The sequence below is a fragment of the Rhinatrema bivittatum genome, chromosome 3 (genome assembly GCF_901001135.1).
Source record: "Rhinatrema bivittatum chromosome 3, aRhiBiv1.1, whole genome shotgun sequence".
NCBI lineage: Eukaryota > Metazoa > Chordata > Amphibia > Gymnophiona > Rhinatrematidae > Rhinatrema > Rhinatrema bivittatum.
Window position 1 is genome coordinate 374,760,928 of NC_042617.1, and position 24,579 is coordinate 374,785,506.

The following is a 24,579-nucleotide window of genomic DNA, read 5'->3' on the forward strand; positions in this document are numbered from 1 at the left end:
GAGATATGTGTGGTGCAGAGGAAATGAGTATGGATAAATTATTGATGATGGTAATCATTTTATTTTTGTTACAAGCCCATCACTCCAAGAGCACTCAAAGCATGTTAAAAGTACAATTTAGTGAACACTAGTACAATAAAGTAATTAAACAATACAGAAAACAATAAAACATAGAATAAATGCAATACACAAAATCAATCAATAAAAAACAAAGGACAAGATGGCAGAAGCAAGCAACAATAGATCTGCATACAATGGAGGCAGTGCATACAAACCTTTCTCATGCATATTCATTGTAGATATCTTGAAAACCTGGCCTGTATGTGGCACTTAAGGACTGGAGGTCGCCATCCCTGACCTAGACAGAGGTCTGAGGCAGTCACTGAGTGTGTTACAGTTACTTCTATGCCTTCTGCCACTACAGTGGTGCAGATGGCGACACATGATCTCCCTTGGAACAATTTGCCTTTCTTAATGAAGCCTGTGAACTTTTTAATTTGAAACTTTCTGGGAAAGTTTCTGAGATGCAAAAATCTACATCTCAAATTTTTGCAATGCCCTCTAAACCATCTGAATCTCTTCAAAAACTTGAAGGTTATGACAAGGACATTGTTGCTATCAGTGATTGGATGCAATTGAAGATAAAATCAAACAGTTTCAGGATAAGAATGAGATTTTGGGGCGATAATATTATAGGTTAGCGACCTTGGAAAGTCTTTTTGGCAGACTGTCTCCTGTTTTGAATTTTCCAAAACTCCTGCCTCTCATCAGCTGTGGCAATATATAAGAAATATGCTATTTCTGTGTAAAAGATGCTACACAAGTCCATCGAGGGCTTTTTATCTTCTACAATACAAAGAAGGGAGGCCAAAGGTCAGGCTCATCCCCCCTCCCCCCAGATCCCCTTCGATAGCCCTGACCTTGGAGGGATCTGGTTCAGATCACGTGCAGCCTGCTACAATCATTGCTGCATTTTTTTTTTTTGATCCTGACAGGGATTGGTTAACGAAATTGTTTTTCAAGGCTAAAGATGTTCTGTTGACGTATTGTGGTGTGAAGGTTTTTTTTCCTGATGTTTCAAAAGAAATCCAGAAAAGAAGGAATCTGATCCTACTGTTAAAGCCAAAAGGTTTTCAGTTGGAGTGAGGGGGGGAAAGAGTCTTTATTTTCTCTTTGCTGCCCAAGAAAAATGTTTAATCAAATTTCAGGGCGCCAGATATATCTATTTTGTACCCTCACAAGTTACTGCCTTTATCGGTAGTAAAGCACAGGGCTGCCTCTACAGCCAAGTTCAAAAGCAAAGCACATCCAAGCGGCAGCATGGTATGAATTATCAGGAAGGCTGCTCGCCCTGTAAAACTGGTGCTAGCAGTAATTTTGTTGTGGGTTTGACGGTTGTTTGGTGTTGATTTTCAGTATTACCACCCTTAACATAAGGCTTGAGGAGCAGCAGCAGTTACTACCCTTAACAGAATCATGGGGGTGAGCTGCATGGAGCAGCAGTTACTATCATAAGACGTTTGCTGGGCAGACTGGATGGGCCATTTGGTCTTTTTCTGCTGCCCTTACTATGGGGCCGATGCAATTAAAATGCGCTGAAAGTGGTCGCTGAGTGTTCAGCGCCCACTTTCCCAATGCGCCCCCAGGCACCCCTCCTGGGAGCGCCATGCAATATATAAATTAGGAGTCGCGTTGTCAAGGAGGCGTTAGGGTCGCCTGCGCGCCCCTAGCGCCTCCTTGACAGTGGGAGCCCGCAAGCGGTCGGCTGTCCAGCGGTTTAGAAAACGGAGGCCAAATTTATTGCCATCCATTTTCCTAATCAACGTACAGCCAGGAGTACGGGAAACAGGCGCTTGTTAACTGAGCGTCTGTTTCCCGAACCTGACCACGGCAAAATGGGTTTTTTTTTAAACTGTTTCAAAGTTTCTGTTCCCAGCAGGATGTACAGAAAAGCAGTATTTTCTGCTTTCTGTACAACTTTTGGGAGTGCTCAGCAATTAATGCCAGAGCAGGCATTAATTTTTGAGCATAAAAATGTGTGTTTTAGACGCACTTTTTTTTTTTTTTTTTGCATTGCGGGTGATTCGCTAATAGCCTCATCAGCATGCATTTGCACGTAATGAGTGCTATTGGTTTCGCGGCGCACTGAACGCGCTAATCCCCTTATTGCATAAGGGGATTAGCGCACTGCCTTATAGCTGGAGGAATCACTAAGCGCACATCTTGTGCAGATATGTGGGCCCAAGGAGGAGTATATCTCATGATATCCTCCCGTAAGTACCCTGGATCTTTTACTCTGCAATGGCCAAAACACAAAAAAACGAAAAGGCATCCTATAGTGAACTGGCAGCCAAGTATGGGAACGATATGCTCAAGATGTCTGTAAGTCCTTCGGTAATCTCGCTGTTATACGTCGTGTAAATTGCAACCTCTGCAGTTTTCTTGGAGCAGGGGTCTGAAACCTTTCCGAACTGAAGAGCTGTTTCATGGGAGGGAGGTGGGGGTTGTCCAAAACATTTAAAGAGCCGCAACCCTATCAGAAATTGGGACACTCGTGGAACCTGCCTCCACCTACTCCCACCCCACCTCTTTCCCAGCAGTCACTATCATTCTCTCACACCCACCCCCACCCCTCCGGCAGTCTCTCTTTTTTCAATTGGGGATTGAAAAAGAGAGAGAGAGACTGCTGGGTATGGGGCCATTAAGAGAGAAAAAGAAGAGGTCTCTCGCTCTGTCTCTGTCAATCCACCCCATTCACAGCAGTCACTCTTTCTTTCAATCCCCAGTGGATGGGGGGGATTGAAGAGAGAGCGAGAGAGATGCTGGGGATGGAAAAAAAATAATACAATGTATTTTTATGAAGACTGGAAAACTGCTCCCATACCGTCCCCTTGGCAGAGACTACTGCTGCTTATATCGGGCTGAAGGCAGCTGGTCCTTTCACATTGGTGGGGCCCGCAGGAGAAAGGGGGTCACTGCTGCTGCTTCTGGCAAGAGGGAAGCACCTGGAGACCTCCAACTGCTCCTGCTCCTACCTTGCAGGCGGGAGGCGACTGGAGCCCTTGAGCTGCTGCTACCCTGTTTGTTGGCGGGCGGGCGATGACTTGAGCCCTTCGGTTGCTACCATCCAGCAGGAGGAAAGGCAACTGTGCTCTGCTGTACTGCTGGCAGGAAGGCTGCAGGATCTCTTATTCCTCAGCTTTGCCAAAGGCTGCTCTCACACCTTTAAGCAATGCCGGCGGGGCCGGCCAATCTTTAAGGGTGATTTCTGCTGGTGGATTTCTTTAGAGAACTGGAGACTGTGCTGTGATTTTCATTTTCAGGCAGGACTCAAGACCCAAAAACAGAGATTCCTAAATGCATATTTATTCCGATGAATGTACCCATCAGACGGACAATTCCAAAAGGCAAATACAATTTGGTTGTGTGTGAGGGGGTTTTGTTTTGTTTTTTGTTTTTTAAGACTCTCAGTTTCAGTCCTCATGTAATATAGTGCCAGAGTGGATTTCTGCCAGTTCAGATTCTCTAGCTCAGCAACAGATCTTTCATTTTTGAATTCCATGATTCCTTGGTCTGTAAATCCACTAATTCAAAGCCAAATTGTGCTCAATCAGTTGCAGCAAATGCTGAAAACGTCAGTGCAGACATTTCACTTTCAGGAGTTTCATCAAAAACTGCAAAGTTGCTTTTTTTGTTTCTGAACTGTTCAAATCGCGCAGCGAAAACAGATTACATTTTGAGTACCACTTTTGCAAGGAACACTGGGTCAATATCACAGTCATTTGTTCCTTTATATCATTTCAGGGTTAAGAAATGAACCAGCGTACTTTTCTCTCTGTCTCTTGCGAATAAAGCATGCACAGCCTTTCTTCAAGACAGGATGGAAAGTGCTTTAGCACATCACTCCTACAAAGCCATCTCACCTTCTTATGCAGAAGAAGATCTGCATAATAAGTGGCTCGCAAAACTGCGGATGATTAAGACCGTTTGCCATTATTTTGCTGACTACCTGCACAACTAAACCCACTGGGGTAGATTTTAAAAGAAGCGCGTGCATAACCTTTTAAAAATCCGGCCCCTTAAGTTTAATATTTCCTCTGGAAAGATTGGTGCACAAAGGGCCTCTTAGTGGATTATGCAGCAAAAGGAAATTACATCAGGCCCCAAACCCTTTTTAAATAATGAAACAAAACTTTTTTGTGCTTCTCTCATGCTAGGAACCCTATTTGTAATAATAGCGATTATTTTATTGATGTCAATGCCTTTTAGCTGCAAGCACTAGGTGACAGCAAACGCAGTATCTCCTTCCCCCTCCCCCCAAGTTTGTCCTTTGAATAGCAGTAGTTTGATCAATTTTTCTTGACGTCCCTGAGAGTTATCATATCTACCATGGAGGGCAACCTGTGTAATGTCATCCACATCGCAAGGTTCATCGCATTTAGTGGTAAACACGGTGCCAAATTAATGTCATGAACCTGCTGGCTGCTTATGTCTGTAGCCATCTTTAAAATCTGGTTTTTCCGCAGATCATGGCATATCCCTTGTTTTGTGAACTAGTTCATTTTTCATTTTCAAATCACTTAAATTGGTGTTCTGATATTTTAAGAAAATATTCTCTCACATGGCTTTTCATGTGTAAATTTCATGCGCTGTCACAAAACTAGCAGTAGTGGTATTTGAAGCTTTTCCCCATTTGGAAAATGTATACTTCTCTCGTCCTGATTTGCAGTGTAGCTCCTTTAAGGTTTGTTGGGTTTTTTTTCCCCCTTAGATCGCCACAAGCTGGATACTTTATAAAATGTCTTTCCAGATTTGATTTTTTTATTGTTGGAGAGTATTTTGTTACAAATGAGTCATACCAGGAGTCCAGCTGAGCTCACTATAAATGCAAAAGACTCAGTCCACTCATTTTGAAATTTTCTGTGTTCATCTTCAATTTTTATTTTTTTTATTGTCATGTTTTCCAGGAATGCAATCCTTTTGTAAAAAAGGGCACTTCACCGGTCAAGCAAGGGCATCTCATCAGGTGCACTTCATCACCTGCAGGCAGCAAACACTTCACCTTAGATTTCAACCTCCCACAAACTCACACCAGTGTGGGATAAAAACACCACCTCCTTCCCCTTTTGTTCCCTGTGGGCTAAAGATACAATTTTCTACACCTTTTGTTCCCACAAGCTGCTGATAATATCTCAGGCCTCCCTCTGCCACAGGTAAAAGACACTTCTTCCTTCTCCTTTTGGCCCCACCCCCCATCCCAGCCAGTGCCATCTCAGGCCTCCTCTAACACACACACACACACCAGGGTAGGCCAAAGACATTTCCTCCTGTCCTTTGGGCCAGTGACGGCTGATGGTCACTCTCCTTCTCCACCTGGGGGCTGAGAGCCCACGAGGGGCCTCCTTCTGCCACCCCCACATGGCCAAATATTTTGGCCTGTAGATTGAGGAGGAGACTGCCTTCTTCTCCAGAAGCACAAAGCCAAAGTTTCTGCCTCTCCATATTAGTAAAACTGGTCTGGGAATGCCTTCCTCTGCTAGGCCCATGAGATGAGGAGTCTGTCCCCCCTCCTTCTCCTGCAGATGTCACTCAGCCCCCAGGGCTGCACGGGTTGAGGAGGAGCTTCCTTCTCCTTCCTTCCTTATGGGCTGAAGAGATGCCCTCCCCCCTCTCCTTCTCCTGCTACCACGGTAACCTCCGCATCTGTCAGCTGGGGCCTCCAATGATGCCATTTCCCTGCGGCCCACGCAACTCCCAGAATTCTTATTGCCAAGCGCCACAGGGTAGCATCAAAAGAGCAGCATGTGGATCGGGAGCTGCAGGTTGCAGATCCAGATATAAGCTGTTACAGTAATTTATCTTCAAGGCAACAAAAGCTTGCATCAAACTAGCTAGATTCTTTTGAATGAGGAGCCAACTCAATGAATGAATAGTCCAAAGATGTTAAAAAAAAAAAAAAAACATGCTTTATGTCACCGCTGAAATTTGAGCCTCAATGGATAACTTGGGCCTGGATTTATCAAAATGCGGTAAGTACCGCATGCGATTGCAAAAGGGGCGTGGTTTATGCAAAAATTCAGTTTATCGCAATTTGCCTATGCGAAGAGCTAAGTTAGTGCACATTGCGATAACATTATCAGAATTTGCGATAGGTGTGAGAGAGAGAGAGAGAGAGAGAGAGAGAGAGAGAGAGAGAGAGAGAGAGAGAGAGAGAGAGAGAGAGAGAGAGAGACTGGTCATAATGTCATCCCCATAGGTAGGTATTTGTATCCCTATGGTAGGCCTACCTAGTAACTCGAGGTGGGGTTTAGGTATGAGTGTAGGGGGTTAGGGGCCACGTTGACATTCTACGTGACACGTACGAACAGAACAGTGGTCTCTTGTGAAGATTTGATGACCTTCGGAGTGAGGAAACACACTCCAAGATGAGATTTGGGCAATGTTCTATCCACCTAGCTTGATGGACTCTCTACCTTAACGCATGCGAAAACGCCTTATCGCATTTTGATAAATGACCCCCTTGGAGTCAAGTATGACTCTTTAAGTTCTTGACTTGACTTAACTATCAGTGAAATTCCACTCAAAGCAAAGGATCAATTTGCTAACAATAATGGTGACTTTCTAACTATTTTATATTCTGCACATTCCACATGATCACGGTGGACATCAGTGCATACGCAATCATAAAAGCAATAAAGAAATAAAAAGCTAATAAAATAAAAATTAAAACAATAAAACAGATTAAAACACACTACTAGCACTTCAGATTTTTTAGGGTTCATCATAAGTTTATTTTCAGTCATCCACGTCATCTCCCAATTCCATAACTAGCTGCACATGGTCTATGGAGATCTGAAGTTTCATGCCTGACGGCCTAAAATCAGCTAATGTTTTCAAGCAGAAGTTAAATTATGATGGAGATAATATGGACCCCTGAGGCATCTCTGAGTAAACTACTAAGAGTTCAGATGAAAATTCCCCCAGGCCAACTATGAGAAGGTCACTTCATCTATCCCGAAAGACTGAGAATGACTCAGAAGAATCTTCTGATCCACTGCGACGAGGGCTAAGGTAAGACACAAAAGATTAAGACAAGATGGCACTCCTCGGCCCATCGAACACAGATGACCATTAACTAATGACACCAATATAGCGTCAGTGCTGTGGCCCTCTCTGAATCCCGATTGCCTGGTATACAACAGTTCTGAGTCTTTTACAAACTCTTTTAATTGCTCAGAGTGCCCTTGCAATCATTTTTGATAGAAAAAGAATGCTGGACACTGGGCAGAAGTTGAGGTCATTAGGATCCAGGGCAGACAGACCATTTGCACAATAGGGCACTGCCCAAGGACCCACAGAACTCTCCCCCCCCCCCCAGCCCCGGATGAATGGATAGGGGCCAATGACCCTTATTGCCCCGGAGCCCTGATCACTGTCAGTCCGCCCCTGTTAGCATCTAACATCAGTTTCTTTAAGAAAAGGCACATGACTGAGAATTAACTAACAGCCCTTCAAATGGTAAAATCTGTATTTGCTGTAGCCAGACTGGTTTAATTTTCTTGCTGGGCCATGATGGGCAAGTGCCAAACATGCAAGTAGCTGATTTTGTTCAACCTAAAAATGAATCCACTTCTTCCAATGACAGAGACCTGTTTTTACTTTACGATGTTTATATTTGGATTTTTGACTTAAGTCTATGTATTATGATCCTCGCTCAGAATGACTATTGTTCCAATAAGCAAGTTTTTAAATAAATAATTTAAAGAAATGAAATAATACTCAAGTGAAAAAAAATCTGGAGGCTTCACACCCGTATTCTTTTCATAACAACTGCTATTCAGCAAAATCTGAATAACCTAAGATGCTCACCATTTGGTGCCAAAAAGCATAGGAGAAGTGAATCAAGATTATTGTAAATATGAACCCTTTAGAAACCAAGAAGCAATGAAGTCTGTGTATCACCTAGTCTGACAGAGAACTGGTGTCAAATTAGGCCCTATCGCTGCCACAAACACAATTTTCCTTCATATTCAAAGGCTAGGGTTTTATTCACAGTCACACATGAATATGCACAAATATGAACTAGAATATACAGTAACTAGTGTAATTCCCTAAAATACTTATGATTCTGAACAAGAACATGTTTAGTTTGCAGTGTCTAACTAGAAGGTGAATGCTAACCCACAGTATGTGATCGCTGACCATGAATATGTATGCGCATCTACGTTTGGAACAACGGTATATAAAATGCCTAAATAAATAAATAAATTTCCTTTATATTTAACAACAAAATGGGTTCAGCAGTCTCTTACTCTGGGTGCATATTCTTTCTGTGTCTAGTCATACTAAGCTGCTTCACTGGTTTTCCAAATTTAGAGTCCATGCCTACCCTGCAGCACTGGAGCTTCACCATCTACATCCCAACTGAACACTGGGCCTTTCCCGGCAATCTCCAATCCAAATTCTCAGGAGCAGGGCCGTGACCCTGGCTAACAATGGTCCGAGGCTGCCTCAGTTTAAGGCTCTCTGTGGCCTCCCCAGTAGAGCCCCACCCTCAACCAGGTAGATCCCACTCCAAGGCCCATCATATGCCTTTTTTTTTATCCTGACAACAGGATAATACCTTATAAATGGTACAGTGTGAATAACTTTCCAATTTGTTTTCTTTCCTGAGACAGGGTAAGATGACCATGCACAGGGTTTAGTGAACGTACACCAGGAGAATAGTCCCCAGGGAGGCGCTAGCCTCTTAATATGCTAGTGGCAGAAACCGGCCTGTGTACGATAATGGCTCCCCAGGAAGAGTGTATCTGGCGGGCAAACCTGACAGCTCTGCCAGGTGAAAGGAATCTGCACATTGAAGCAATAGAAGAGGAGCTAGCCAGTAACCTGACTCTCGGAGAGGGAGAAGAATGAAAGCTGGCACCCCCTGCTGGAGCGAAAGTGGTAAGAAGAAAATGTCTTTCCGTTTCTAAAGACTTGGTAGTTGTTGGGCTTAGGACTTGGCTTTTCTTTTCTTAAAGAGAAACTATGAACTACTTCTCAACAAAGGAACTGCTTAGCTACTTGTGAGTGAACATATCAGCCATACCTGAACTAAAGATAACATGCAGCTACTAAGGGTTTGGCGTTTTATTTCTAAAGTCCTTTTTTTGTACGACTTTATTAGAATAAAAATGCTAGCTTGACATCCCCAGAAGGGATACCACATCACACACCCAGATACTGACTTTTAGTACTAGTTATGGGACAAAAGCCTAGAATGAGGATATGACTGGGGACCTGCTGTTCACACTGCATAAATCTATAGTCCATCACAGACATAAAATGTGGCTGATTGGAAGACAATTGGTCACTTGTATGAAGCTCCTTAATGAGAAAAAGTGACACGCGCTGTACAATCTCATCACAGCCTAAATCAAAACACCCAAAGTCACACAAGAACTTCCTTAGGACAAAAGAAGTAATTAACACCATACCTGTGACTGCCTGGGGTTACTTGTGCATTTCATTACTGGAATTAGCAAAGGTATCAGAATCAACAGAGAAGCTTCCTGCAGGAGCAGAGGAGGAGCAGACTACCTAGAAGGACCTAAATCATCTCTGTACTTAGGGTCAGCAGATCAAGAGACAACATGGCAAAATGAAGATACCTACCAGACCTGAGTCCGGCAATTGTGGCGGTAAGCAGACCTTTTAGTCTGCCGATGGCTTGAGGATGGCCCCTGAACAAAATCTTGCTGAGGCCAATTCAGAAGCACTGAAATGAGCACGTCAGTGGACAGAAATACGACTTTGTGGATGGACATGAAAAAATGATCAGATAATTTCAGGCTGTCAACAAGGAATTCAGTTATAGTAATCTCTAGTCCAATGTTTCTTGGTCTGACAAAGAGTTGTCACATCTCTCAAACTTTTCATATGCTTTACTTTGTTCACAACTCAAGTTAACGACCTTCTCTAAAATCAGGCATTTAAAAAGCAGGTTTTGCATGCGAAGGCAGGATTTCAGAAAGGAAGGGTGCAAGAAATTGTAATCCATGGCCGCCTGCCCTTGCAGTAATTTGCAGGGTTTCACTGACATGGTGCGTAAGCAAAAACATCGTCGGCGGCACCGGGCACAGCATCACTGCTGGTGCCAAGGGGCTGAAAACAAAAACGGCCTGTGCTTTGCCAAAACTGCACCCAGCTTTTCTTTTGTAGATCAGATTTTAATCTATCCCCATTAATGATGCTACAAAAGGTGGTTCAGTTTAAGGGGAAAGGATTATGTGAAAAACCACTAAAATTAAAACATGAGTGTTTAGGAACAAATAATATAACATTTTTAAAAAATGGGACAGCAAAACAGGAACAAACTGGTATACACTCAGCTAGAAACCAAAAAAATGAGATTTTCCAGAAAATGACTGCATTTATGTAAAAAGAGCCAAACAAAATAAGAAAAACACAAGAATTAAGCTGGTGGCCAATTCCTGCATTTTCTGAATGCACTGAAGCCAAGCATTTGTTTCCCTGAGTGAAATTCTTCCAAAGTACACAATCTAAATTCAATCTTGCTGTTGCACATATACAGAAATCTACTTTACCTGCAGCTCTGTAGAGTATTTTGGGCTCAAAGAATATACAGGGGTCTTTATCTTCTATGCATGACAGCAGCAAACCCTTGGCTTGAACAGGGCTTCTTGGGATGACAACCTGTGAGAAAGATTTATTGGTTTACATTTTTTCTCCTTGACCACATCTGTTTTCGTAAATCCTAAATGGAATGGGCAAAATTATTTACTCTCAAGTCAGGCAGCTAAGCCATCAGTCCTGGAGGCATTTTAGCAACAAGAGGCTAAAAATGCAAACTAGCAGACGGTTACCAACACAAGCAAAGAATGAGAGAGACCAAGTAAATCTCATCAGAAAACAGCCCACAGGTGGGACTCTGAAAATCTTCACTTTTTCAAACCAAAAAAAAGAAAAGCCACAGAGGGTTCCTGGCCTACAGCCCAAGGATATCTTTGGGCCAGTTAAATGCATAATGCAGGGGGGGGCCAACTCCACAGTGAATATGCATGAGACAGATTTGTATACAACAGAGGCACAGTGCATGCAAATCTGTGTCATGCATATTCATTGTGGGTATCCTGAAAACCAAGCCTGTTTGTGGCTCTTGAGGACCGGAGTTGGCCACCCTTGGCGCAGAGTAAAAATGGAGTAATCAGTTTAATGCAGTGGTTCCCACCCCTGTCCTGGGGACCCCCCCAGCCAGTCAGGTTTTCAGGATGTCCGCAATGAATATGCATGAGAGAAAATTTTCAGGCACTGCCTCCATAACATGCAAATTTTCTCTCATGCATATTCATTATGAATATCCTGAAAACCCGGCTGGCTGGGGGGTCCCCAGGACAGGGTTGGGAACCACTGGTTTAATGGATAACCTCTGAGGTTCTGAGTCTTTGAATAGGCTGCATACAAAATGTTTACAAGATCTTCCCTTTGCCATAACCTTCCTCTCATAATTTGATGTTGACAGGATGCCAAATAAAAAGTTATTAGGGAGGGACAGAAACTCACACACACAAGCCTGCCTGCCTGCCTTCAGAAAATAGACTCAAAAATCCCGTTTAATTAACTGTTAAGTGATGCTGTCCACTGCTGGTAGCAATGGGAAATATATTCACCATAGAAAGTGTCCTTTGTGTCACAGCTCTGCCAATTCTGTTAGAATAGTATGATATAAACAATATGGTCATTCTTCTGCTAGACTGTATATGGCACTTATAGTAAGCCACAGCTCTTTAGCCGACCAGTGTTTGTAATGTTTCTTCACTCTCAGGAGCATAAGGTTTTAGAAGGAAGGTAGAGAGTACTAGAGACTGATCTAAATGGAACACAGAAACTACCTTTGGTAGGAATCGGAGATGATTTCTGAATACCACTTTATCATGTAAGAAGGGTAATGAACTAGTGCTTGTAACTTGCTGACTCATCAAGTGGAAATAACTGCTTCTAGGAAGAGAATTTTTCATTAAATATTTTAGAGATGCAGATTCTAAATGTTCGAATGGAGCATGTATTTAATAAGTGAGGGCTATTTTTATGTCCCAGGGGACTGGTGGTTTCTGAACTGGTGGATGCAATTGCAACAAGCCTTTCATGAATTTTGGCACTAGTGGATGCACAGTAATGGGTATACCATTTTCTGGAAAGTGATAAGCAGCAATAGCACTAAGATATACACACACTGATGAAATGACAAGTCCCGATAGGGAAGGGAATGAAGATAGAACAAAAGATGTCTTGGTTCGCAGTTGAAATGGTCAAAATGATGTGACTGTTTCCATTTAAAGGAGTAACTGTACATTGCTGATAGCTTTCTAGCTGATAGAAGTACATTCTGTGTTGCATCCATGCTGTTAGATTGAAGGTCAGTAGTATTGGGTGGAGAAGAGAATCATCTTCCTGGGGGAGAAGAGAAGGATCGTTTCTCAGATGAATTGGGGATCTCGTGAAGAACTGAACTAGATAAGCATGCCATGCTTCTCTCGGCCATGCTGGTGTGATTAGAATCATAGTGGCGTGCTCTTGTATGAGTTTCTGTACACTGAGTTGTACCAGTGGAAAAGGCCTGAGTTCCAAGGAATTCAAAAGACATCTGGAGTTTCATATATCAGATTAAGGGGGTCATTTATCAAAGTGCTTTATGCATTAAGGCATGCGATATTTAGTGGATTTTGATAAATCCAGGCCTAAGTCGAAAGAAGCAGAATCAATTTAGTTTTTGGTTCTGTTCGGTTGCAAAGAGATCAATCCAAGGGTGAGATCATAATCTGAATAGACGATTGTCTATGCTTTGATTCAAGGACCACTCATGTGGTTGGAATATTTTGCTGAGTTTCTCCGCTATGGTGTTCTGAATGCCTGGTAAGAGGCCTGAAAAGTTGCTTTGCTCTCAGTTGCCCATTGCTATCTGTAGGGCTTCCCAAAATAAGATCCATGATCCGATTCCACCTTGTGTGTTCACACAGAGCATTGCTACTTGGTTATCCATTTGAATCATTAAGTCTTTCCTTTGAGGATATGTTTGAATGCATGAGGGGCATGGCACATTGTCCAGAGCTCCAGTAAGTTGATTCACAAGCAATGTTCCAGGAGTGACCAAACTCCTTGCGTCAAATTGTCTGGTGTGTGCTCCCCAACCCAAAGTGGAGACATCTGTGACTAGTATGACCTGATATGACTGGTTGAAAGCGAGCACCTTCTTGTATCATTGATGATTGTAACCACCAATGTATCTCTTCCTTCATCTCTGAGATAACCATTACCTTCATGTGAAATGATTGAAGGAGTTGATTCCACTGAGTTCTTAATCCCAATGAAGTGAATGCATGTGTAAGTGTGTTAACCGGACCACATGAATTGCCACTAAGTGACCTAAGAGCACCAGGACTTGACTGGATGTTGCAATTGTCAATTTCAGCAGTACACTGTTGAGCTTATAAAGGCTTTTTATTCTTTCTGAGGATAGGAACACTTGTGTTTGTATTGTATCTATAAGGGCTCCAATGAACTGGATGCCCTGAGTGAACTCCAGTACTGATTTCTTGAAAGTCATCAAGAATCTGAAAGACTGAAGAGTAATTATTGAAGTCTGGAGCTGCAATTGTACTGTGTTCCTGGTTACAGCTACCAAGAGCTAGTCATCCAGACAGGGGAATATTCAAATTTCTTGACAACGTGGATGAGCCACTACAACTGCAATACATTTTTTGAAGAATCGGAGGGGGGGGGGGGGGCAGCTAATAGTCCAAACAGAAGAACTTTGCATTGATAGTAGACAGTTGCCCACTTTGAAACACAGGTAACGCCAAAAAGGTGTATTGGGATGTGTGCATAGGCATCTTTTAGATCTAGGGAACACATCCAATTGTCTTGCTGAATGAATGGAAGAATCATGCTTAGAGAGATCTCATCTTGAATTTCTCTCTTGAAAGGTAATGATTGAAATTCTTAAGATCCAAGATAGACGGGAGCTCTCCCGATTTTTTTTTTAATTAAAAAAAATATTGGAAATAGAATCCCCAGTTGTGAAGGGAAGAAGGTGTTTCTTGTATTGCATTCAGAATTAGGATTTGGTTGACCTTGCCCTGCAGAAGTGGTAGGTGCACTGGGTTGGGAGGTGGTATCGCAAAGTGTGTATTACCGGTTGACTCTTCAAATTGAAGATGTAACCATTTTGGACTATTTTCAAAACCCACTGATCTCTTAATATTTAGATCCAGATTGATGCAAATAGCTGAATCCTGCAGCCAAGCCGCACATTTTACTTTAAGAAATTAGCGCCTACCCAAAGGTAGGCGTTAATTTCTCTCAGCACCAGGAAAGTGTACAGAAAAGCAGTAAAAACTGCTTTTCTGGACACCCTCCGACTTAATATGGCAATATTAAGTCAGAGGTCCCAAAAGTAAAAAATAATTTAAAATCAGCCCGTGGCTCGCGGGTTGAAAACCGGACGCTCAATTTTGCCAGCGTCCGGTTTCCGAACCCGTGGCTGTCAGCGGGTCCAAGAACCGATGCCGGCAAAATTGAGCTTCGGCTTTCAAACCCGTTGACAGCTGCCGCTGCTGTCAAAAAGGAGGCGCTAGGGACGCACTAGTGTCCCTAGCGCCTCCTTTTACTGCGGGCCCTAATTAGCATATTTTTACTTACTGTATCGCGCGCACAGGACACTTATCAATGTCTTACATTTAACTTGCCAATGCTTATGCTTTATCCTTTTTTCTTCTGTTGGATCCTTCTTCCAGTTTTTGAATGAAGATCTTTTGGTTAAAATAGCTTCTTTCACCTCACCTTTTAACCATGCTGGTAATCGTTTTGCCTTTCTTCATGTGTGGAATACATCTGGACTGTGCTTCTAGGATGGTATTTTTTAACACTGTCCATGCCTTTCCCTTTTGAAAGTTTAGTACTAGAGCAGTGGATTTGCTTACTGTCCCCCTTCCAGTCATTAATTCAAATTTGATCATATGATCACTATTGCCAAGTGGCCCCACCGCCGTTACCTCTCTCACCAAATCCTGTGCTCCACTGAGAATTATATTTAAAATTGCTCCCTCTCTCGTCTGTTCCTGAACCAATTGCTCCATCCAGGTACTTTATCTCTCTAGCATGTCCCAATGATACATTTACCCAGTCAATATTGCGGTAACTGTAATCTCCCATTATTACTGTACTACCAATTTGGTTAGCTTCCCTAATTTCTCTTAGCATTTCACTGTCTATCTCACCATCTTGGCCAGGTGGATGGTAGTATACTCCTATCACTATAGTCTTCCCCAACACACAAGGGATTTCTACCCATAAAGATTCGATTATGCATTTCGTCTCATGCAGGATGTTTATCCTGTTGTACTCTATGCCATCCCGGACATAAAGCGCCACACCGCCTCCTGGATGCTCCTCTCTATCATTGCGATATAACTTGTACCCCAGTATAGCACTGTCCCATTGGTTATCCTCCTTCCACCATGACTCTGAGATGTCAATTAAGTCTATGTCATTATTCATTGCTATACATTCTCCCATCTTACTTCTTAGACTTTTGGCATTAGCATGCAAACATTTCAAAGTTTGTTTTTTGTTTGTATTTTCATTCTGCTTTTTAATTGATAGGGATAAGTTAGAATGTTTTTAGCTCAGGTGAGTTTTTAGTTACAGGCACTTGGACTACTTTTCTTATTATTGGAAGCTCACTGTCGGGATGCCCTAATTCTAATGCATCATTAGTATCCTTTGAAGATACCTCTCTCCGAACCATGCGCTGCTGAATGACTGTCGGCTTTCCCCTTTGTTCTAGTTTAAAAGCTGCTCTATCTCCTTTTTAAAGGTTAGTGCCAGCAGTCTGGTTCCACCCTGGTTAAGGTGGAACCCATCCCTTCGGAAGAGACTCCCCCTTCCCCAAAAGGTTCCCCAGATCCTAATAAAACTGAATACCTCTTCCTTGCATGATCGCCTCAGCCACGCATTGAGACTCCGGAGCTCTGCCTGCTTCTGGTGACCTGCGCGTGAAACAGGGAGCATTTCAGAGAATGCTACCCTGGAGGTTCTGGATTTAAGCTTTCTACCTAAGAGCCTAAATTTGGCTTCCAGAACCTCCCTCCCACATTTTCCTATGTCATTGGTGCCCACATGTACTATGACAGCCAGCTCCTCCCCAGCACTGTCTAAAATCCTATCTAGGTGACGCGTGAGGTCCACCACCTTTGCACCAGGTGGGCATGTTACCAGGCGATCCTCTCACCCACCAGCCACCCAGCTGTCTACATTCCTAATAATCGAATCACCAACTATGACAGCCGACCTAACCCTTACTTCCTGGGCAGTAGGCCTTGGGGAGATATCCTCGGTGCGAAAGGACAATGCATCACCCGGAGAGCAGGTCCTTGTTACAGGATCCTTTCTTGCTGTACCAGGTTGATGCTCTCCAATCATGAGACCTTCTTCCTCCAAGGCAGCACCAGGGCTGCCTTGGCTGACCCCTGCCCGATATCTTTCAAAAAAAAAAAAAAAAAACTCAAAATGTGGCTATTTAGATCAGCGTTTCCAGAATGATGACGCCAGTTCATACCTTCATGTTAGCCAAACCAATTCATTCCAGCATGACTACTTGTGTCCATTAAGTATTGTATTTTATTAAGTTTTAACTATTTATTAACCTTTTTGAGTAATGTTACATAGCTCATCAGATTAGCTCTAAGTTCTTGTATGTCATTTATTCACGTGTTTTATCTTTTGTTTAATCAATGTCTCCCATTTTATTCAATGTTATTTGTTCAAAGTTTATTCATTAAGTGTTCAATGTAACGCTCACATGTGAGGTTTTGTTCATTGTAAACCGGTGTGATTTGTATTCTATACAGGAATATCGGTATATAAAAGTAATAAATAAATAAATAAATAAATAGGGCTTCCAGTCTGAAGTTGGGACTTGGCTACTATGTCCCTGAAGGTCTCATCTATATACCTCTCTGTCTGCCTCAGCTCCCCCAGGTCTGCCACTCTAGCCTTCAGAGATCGGACTTATTCTCTGAGAGCCAGGAACTCTTTGCATCGCATGCACATGTACAATTTCTCACCGGCGGGTAAAAAATCATACATGTGACACTCGATGCAAAAGGCTGGGAAGCCCCCCTCTTGCTGCTGGACTGCTGCCTTCATCTCAAATTTGTTCAGTTCCTTCTTGTTTTAGGTTGCTATGGGAGTAGGAATGTGTCTAATTAATGTCCTTTAAATGTATTACTGAATTCACTATATGTCTAGTAGTGGCTGCAGGGGACTGATCAAACTCTCAATAAGTTTTGTATTTGTTTGTTTGTGTTTTGTTTCTTGTAAGTGGCACCTGCCTATAAATTAAAGGATGAGCTAGGGGTGGGTTGGAAAATACAAACAGTCTAACTTCAGTTAGTCAGCCACAGTGACTAACTGTTCTCTTGATTAACAAATGTTGGTATCTAATCAAACCAAATCACACTACCAACATTTTCCAAGGTAAGTAACTGAACTTTTCAACCTTTTTACTTAGGTATACACTGCTCCTAGCTTATTTCTAGCTTCTGGCTACTTTTCCCTTTTTTTTGGTTTTTGTTTTTAATATACAAACACTCTAACTTCTGCTTACTAGTTGCCTTACAGCCTTTTAAAAATAAACACACTAACTACTGCTTACTAGCTGCCTTACTGACTGACTATTTAAAAATACAAACAGTCTAACTTCTGTTTATTCGCTGCCTTACTGACTATTAAAAGCACAAATACACTAAATAATATTCCCATATAGTTAACTTTGCCCCAATACTTTTAAAAAAGACAATGTCTCAAGCAAAAACTTACTGATTCCTTTCAGCCACCAGCAAGGTGATCCTCTCCTCTCAGTGCTCCCACTGGAGTGAATTATATAAAATGTGAGAGGAAGAGCAGAATCGGGCCAGTTCGAGAGAACAGACTGAGACCGATCATTGCTCATATTCTGAACTGGGCTAATAAAACAAAACTGCTGAATGCATATAGAGCCAAAGGATATCTTTAATATGAGGGAACAAAAATCCTGTTATTTAACTATTATTCAGACAAAGTTGCAGCTCAAAGAAAGGAGCTATCACCTATATGTTCAGAATAAAATAAACGAGCGATTCGTTTTTCAGTGCTCTTTCTTGCGAAACTGAGAATTCAGTATGAGGGTAAGGCCCTTTTTCTGACTGACAAAGAACAAATGCAAAGGTTTGCTCAGAAATTGCTATAGTAATGTTGATTCTTAAACTGGCTATGTAACAAGAGTTTGTAGGCTGGAAGGTTCCTAGCAAACGGGCCGATACAGTAAAAAAACGTGTGAGAGCAGGCGAGCGCCTACTCTCCCTGCGCGCGCACAGGACACTCTCCTGTGCGTGCGATACAGTAAAAAAATGTATTTAAATTATGCCCGGCGGTAAAAAGAGGCGCTAGGGACACTAGCGCGTCCCTAGCGCCTCTTTTCGGACAGGAGCGGCGGCTGTCAGCGGGTTTGACAGCCGACGCTCAATTTTGCCGGCATCTGTTCCCGAGCCCGCTGACAGCCACGGGTTTGGAAACCGGATGCCAGCAAAATTGAGCGTCCGGTTTACAACCTTTTTTTTTGTTTTACTTTTTTAATCTTTCGGGACCTCAGACTTAATATCGCCATGATATTAAGTCGGAGGGTGCACAGAAAAGCAGTTTTTACTGCTTTTCTGTGCACTTTCCCAGTGCCCGGAGAAATTAGCGCCTACCTTTCTTTGAGCCGCAACTTTGTCTGAATAATAGTTAAATAACAGGATTTTTGTCCCCTCATATTCAAGATATCCTTTGGCTCTATATTTATAGGCAGGTGCCACTTACAAAAAAACAAAACAAAAAAACAAAACACAAACAAACAAAAACAAAACTTATTGAGAGTTTGATCATTCCCCTGCAGCCACTACTAGACATATAGTGAATTCACTAATACATTTAAAGGACATTAATTAGACACATTCCTACTCCCATAACAACCTAAAACTTAAGTAGGAACTGAACAAATTTGAGATGAAGGCAGCAGTCCAGCAGCAAGAGGGGGCTTCCCAGTCTTCTGGATATCTTTGGGTAGGCACTAATTTCTGAAAGTAAAAATGTGCGGCTTGGCTGCACATTTTACTTACTGAATTGCGCAGGAATACCTAATAGGGCCATCAACATGCATTTGCATGTTGCGTGCGTTATTAGGTTTGGGGGGGTTGGACGCACGTTTTGGAAGCGCTTTTACCCCTTACTGAATAAGGGGTAAAGCTAGCGCGTCGAAAACTCTTGTCCAAATGCCGGCTAACAGTGCGCTCCATCGGATCGCACTGTTCTGTATCGGCCTGAAAGCTTGGTTAACCTCTTTCACAGAAATGTATTTATTTTTTTATTGCTTGGACAAAGCATTTCCTGAGTTTTGGGCCTGGATGTGTGGTTCACACAGATTTATTTTCAGTTTCTGTGACATGGAGGGTTTTATTTTTCTCTTTTCTGTTTTGTTGGTCTTAACTTTGAAATATAAAAATTGAAACCATAAATAACTAAGTTTATGACTAGTTTTATGTTGTAAGTTAAAATTTGGGACAGAGGTCTCTTCCTTTTTTTTTTCCCCTAAATTGTTATCCATGCTTGCAATGAGAAGATTTTCGTCTGTGCATAATTTCAACTGCGACACAGTGGTATTGTGAAGCATGCGATAGGCTGAACTGAAGTTTAATAATATCGCTGGAATAGACTTATAAACAAAAATTACTAAAGGATACCAGTGTGTGAAGCTTGAAAAGTGATTTCTATTTTCATGGTCAGAGTGCCTGGCCTTAAAAATTGGGACACAGGCTGCTTGAATGCTGGAGGATGTTCTCTGCACAGAAATTCAGAGAGCAACCAGAGGATTCCAGGATGGAGAAGGAGCAATTATGTCCTTGTTCTCTGCACTGGCTTCAGCATCCATAACGAATTATGGATGTGGTAAATCTATAATGCGGGAGATGATATTCAGAGATCTTCAGTGGTTATGACAGTTTGTTAGTCTAAGTTAGCCATTGGCTATGTGTTCTTTTAATTTTTCGGGCATCCTATGTCTGTTCTAGTGATGTTTAGCAGATATGAATGGGGGAGTATGTTTCATTAATAGTGATGAAGACTAATTGTCAATATATGAGGGGGGGCTCCCAAAAGCCCAATTTTCAATTCCAGCGGTGAGTGGGGATGCTGGAAAGTGAAAGATTGTGGTCCCTTAGAACATCTTTTAAGGAGTGTTTGAATTGTATGATTGTGGTATGGATGATGTATGCTTGGGGATGGTTTTGGGAGGAGATTGTGGGGGAGAAAGGATAGATATTTAGGGAGGAAAGAGAAGGAGGGAGTGCTTGTCGCTGTTATGAAAGGAAGGAAGTGAGTTTGATTGAAAGTTTAAGAGGTGAAGGGGGCAAGATGAGGGATAATCACATATGGGAATGGAGGCATAGTAAAGGGGTTTATTGTGGATCTCCCTTGCACCTAGATTTGGAGGTTCAGGGACAGAAGGAGACTGGAAATTTGTCAGTTCTTTTATTTCAAAGTGTTTATTCCCAACATTCTTAATACCTATATTGGTAATATCATTTTGGTCAGATATAACTTACAACAATTGGGTAGTCTACAGGTATTATACTGTCATGAATAAATATACATAGATACCTGGAATCTATTTTAAACACAAACTTTCATTTTATTATTCACTTAATTTAACATTCACATAAAACCCTTTAACATCATTCACTCATACCACATTCATCCACATAATACAATATTGCACCTATCCCTTACACATTAAAATACATACATTTCATATTACATACATGTAATTAGTCCCATTATCCAATTATTTTTACAACAATTTCACATAATTTCCCAACGTTTATTTAAGTAAATCTTTTTCAAATAATGAAACTCCCGAAGCGTCCAACACTGCTTCCTTTCACAGTTCCCTTTTCTCTCGATATTAATGAAGCTCCCGACGAGAGACTCTCATTTCACCACAAATGGTTTCCTCAGGGGATCACTATTGAACTATTATTTCTTCATTACCATTACAGGCTTTTCTTTATCTGCTATCTCTTGAATATCTCCTATTCTCTCCGATCATATTATCAATCGGCACCCTTCTGAACCAATATACTCGCTTTATACCAATAAATACACCAGGAAGCCTTATACTACGTTATTCTCATAGGGTTCCATTACCATTCTGTTTTTATTCAATTGCTCCACGGTTCGCCTGGTTCTTCTTCTATAATTCCAACATTTCAAACCCGAGTTTCACCTTATCCCTTTATTCAACTGCAGCCGCAGCGTTTTGGAGAAAAGTGAGTTGGTGTGGTAAATTTCTCTGCAGTTGAATAAAGGGATAGGGTGAAAATAGGCTCGGCGCACGCAGGGGCAGATTTTCTCAGATTGTACGCGTATGTTACGCGTGTAGCCTTTGAAAATCTGCCCCAGAGAGATTCTGAGATCTTGACTCTATCTAGAAGATTACAAGAGTTAAAGAAAGATCATCTCTCTTCTTTGACTGAAAAAATTAAAAAAAGATTTGGATGAGACAAAGGGCTTGATAAATCATTTACTTCACTTAAAAGCCATCTGTTCTATGAATTATTTTCACTTTCAATTCTATAAATTTGGAATAAGGCTGGAAAGTTAGTCTCACTTAGTCAAGAGTATTAGACAAAAAACTTTTATTAACAGGATTATGTGATGACAAAGGATCCCCCACTAGCAGATACAAAAAAGGTGTTGGAAGTTTTTAGGAAGTACCATCAGGAACTGTATTCTGAGGGAGTGTCGTATCATGTGGTGAGAGATTCCTTTTTTAGGGGTCTCTACTTTCCTGAATTCAAGGGAATCTGATGGATAAACTTAATATGCCCATTTCAGAGGCAGAAATTTTTAGTCATTAGTAAGTTAAAGCTTGGGAAAGCTTTGGGCACTGATGGCCTAGGTCCTGAGTTTTATAAAAAAAAAAAAAAAAATTCTCAAGTTTCAATTGTTGCGGACTCTTAAGGACATGCTTAATCATGCATTAAAACATGGTTTCTATTCTCTTCATATGAATCAAGCAGTTATTATAGTGCTCCCAAAGAAAGGTAGAGATCTGGGGTCCTCTTCTTCTTATAGGCCAATCTCACTGCTAAATGTAGATATGAAATTACTGGCTTCCATACTAGCAAACAGATGGGAAATGTACTGCCAGTGTTAGTAGAGCCCGACCAGACTGGATTTGTGTCTGGAAGACATGAAATCAATGTTCAGAAACTATTAGCAGTGCTCTCTAAGGATGGTTTGCAGAAAAACAGGGGCATGGTACAGAGTATAGATGCAGAAAAAGCATTTGATAAGGTCAATTGGGAATATACCATATGTTCTGGGTTCTAGCCAAATTTGGTATTAAGGCACCCTTTGTAGAATGGATTCTACTATTATATACGAACCTCAGCATGCATTATGGTGAATGGTTCGCATTCGGGGAATTTTCTTTAAGGGGAGGTACCCGCCTGCTATCTTCACTAGGTCAAACTGGAAGTACTGGGAAGTGTGGGTTTTCTTCCTTGCATTTTTCGAGGTTGTAGACTGTGGTGATAATGGAAAGACTTTTCAACCCTCATCTAAACTAATCTGGAGTGCTTCCACTTCTGTATGCTTTGGTGGGATTGATTCTGCTAACAATTTCATCGATGCTGGTGTTGCAAGTAATCTCTTATACAAACTAATTTTCATTAGCAATATTTTAGAAGCACTATGCGACAAGGAGTGTTCCTGTGCATTGTGCGTTGGCCAGCAGGTTCAGCATTCTTAATGAGAGGTTCCTCTGGCTGTTTACTGTGGAAAAGGTCATTGAGTCAGAAGTAGCAAGCACTGCTGGAGAACAACTGTGTGTTGTACATAAGAAAGACCCAACAGAACAAGAAAGAAAGCTTGGGGTACCTAAATTCTAACGTGAGTTCAGTGTTTATGGTTGGTTGAGTACAGTTCTGGTTATCTGTTTTTAATCAAGGTTTTTGCTAGTCTGTCCACAGTTGTTTTTGAAGAGAATATTGGCAGGTTGGGGTCACTGCAGAGCTATATACACTGTGACGTCATCTTGCTCTGTCTCCATCTGCTGGCAGGGGATCATAAACCCACTGGTCCTGAGTCCATCTGTCTACACGCTAGGAAAATATGCATTTGTAAATGTTACATAAGTTCTTCCTGAATGGTTATCAAAGAGATGGATTGGGAGATGTTTTATAGTTGACAAACACTGTCCTCACCCCTACCTCCCTTGAAATTGGCACTTGGTGCATTTAAATTGTAGAGCAGCACAGTTACCACTTATTAAACACACAATTTTAAACAATAAAAGCTGTACAGAAAAAACAGTTTAATACTGCAAAGTTTCACATATTCAAATAATTATGAAGATTAAAAAAAAAGTCAGACTGCATACTTGGTTTTGAGGTAGTTATAGAGGACAACCAAGCTTCCAGTATACCACCGCACAGCCTCCTTCCTTATCCTCACTTGACCTCCACCCGCTGGACATGCCAGCATGCTCCCTAAACTAGCGAATGGCGGCCCAATTTGACTCAAAGTGGGGGTGGCTATTGGGGCTGTGCAGCTAGCTGGAGAGAATATGTGATATGGCAGAGGGGTAGGGAGGTTTGAGGATGGGAGGCATCAACAGCAACCCTTGCCCAGGGTGCTATTTTTACACTGATGTCATGCTTGGTTTCATGCAATTTTTATTTCTAGTCTCAAATTTCCATTACATTTTGAGGGCTATTACGTATTAAAATAAAAATATTATTTTTGATTACTTGGAGTGAAATATAGACTTAATATATTTCCTCTCAGTTGTTTCCTCATTTTTCTATCCTCTCTTGAAAATTACACTTATAGTAATGCATTGCTCTACTACAGATTTTGGGTTTCTATATATTTGCTGAAAATATCTACTAAATGTAAAATATTTTAAAAAGTCCTGAGAACTTAGTAATTTTGTCTGGCACATCAACTACATTATCTATAAACTGTTCAATACTGCTGCTGTACTGGCACCAATGCAAGACTATAAATAAAACTGATTATTTCTGCTCTATAAAAACATGATCATCTTACTTTATATGAAAATTTCAGCACACTACTTGCTTTTGTGGTTAATAGCATTCAATTATAAGTACTTATTTTGCAATGATAAACTTTATGGGTTTATCATAGGAATGTTTGCCTATATTATACAGTAGTTACTGTTGTAAATACTTATGTTTGTAATGTATATCAGTGGTTTTCAATCTTTCTCCTTTTGGAAACCGCTTTAAGCGCTATGAGATAATCAAAAGGCCCATCACAAAATTTAATCATTCCAGAAATTTAAGAATTTTTCTCCACTTCTAACACTAGTTGTGTCCAAACTCAAAACGCACTTCATTTTCAGAAAAATGCACGAATAGCAATTACAATTTACTGCAATTTTAAGAAAGCATCAACAAACTTCTGCCCACAAGT

General features: G+C 41.5%; 1 protein-coding gene across 2 annotated transcripts in view; it reads right to left on the reverse strand.

Annotated features, from left to right (window-relative positions):
* The window catches only part of BCKDHB (branched chain keto acid dehydrogenase E1 subunit beta), a 624,159-nt gene that overhangs the window by 489,522 nt on the left and 110,058 nt on the right, over positions 1-24,579 (reverse strand). For both annotated transcript variants that reach the window (XM_029595551.1, XM_029595552.1), the window contains exon 6: positions 10,590-10,698. In XM_029595551.1, coding sequence (XP_029451411.1) covers positions 10,590-10,698 — 109 coding nt within the window. The remainder of the gene's footprint in view (positions 1-10,589; positions 10,699-24,579) is intronic.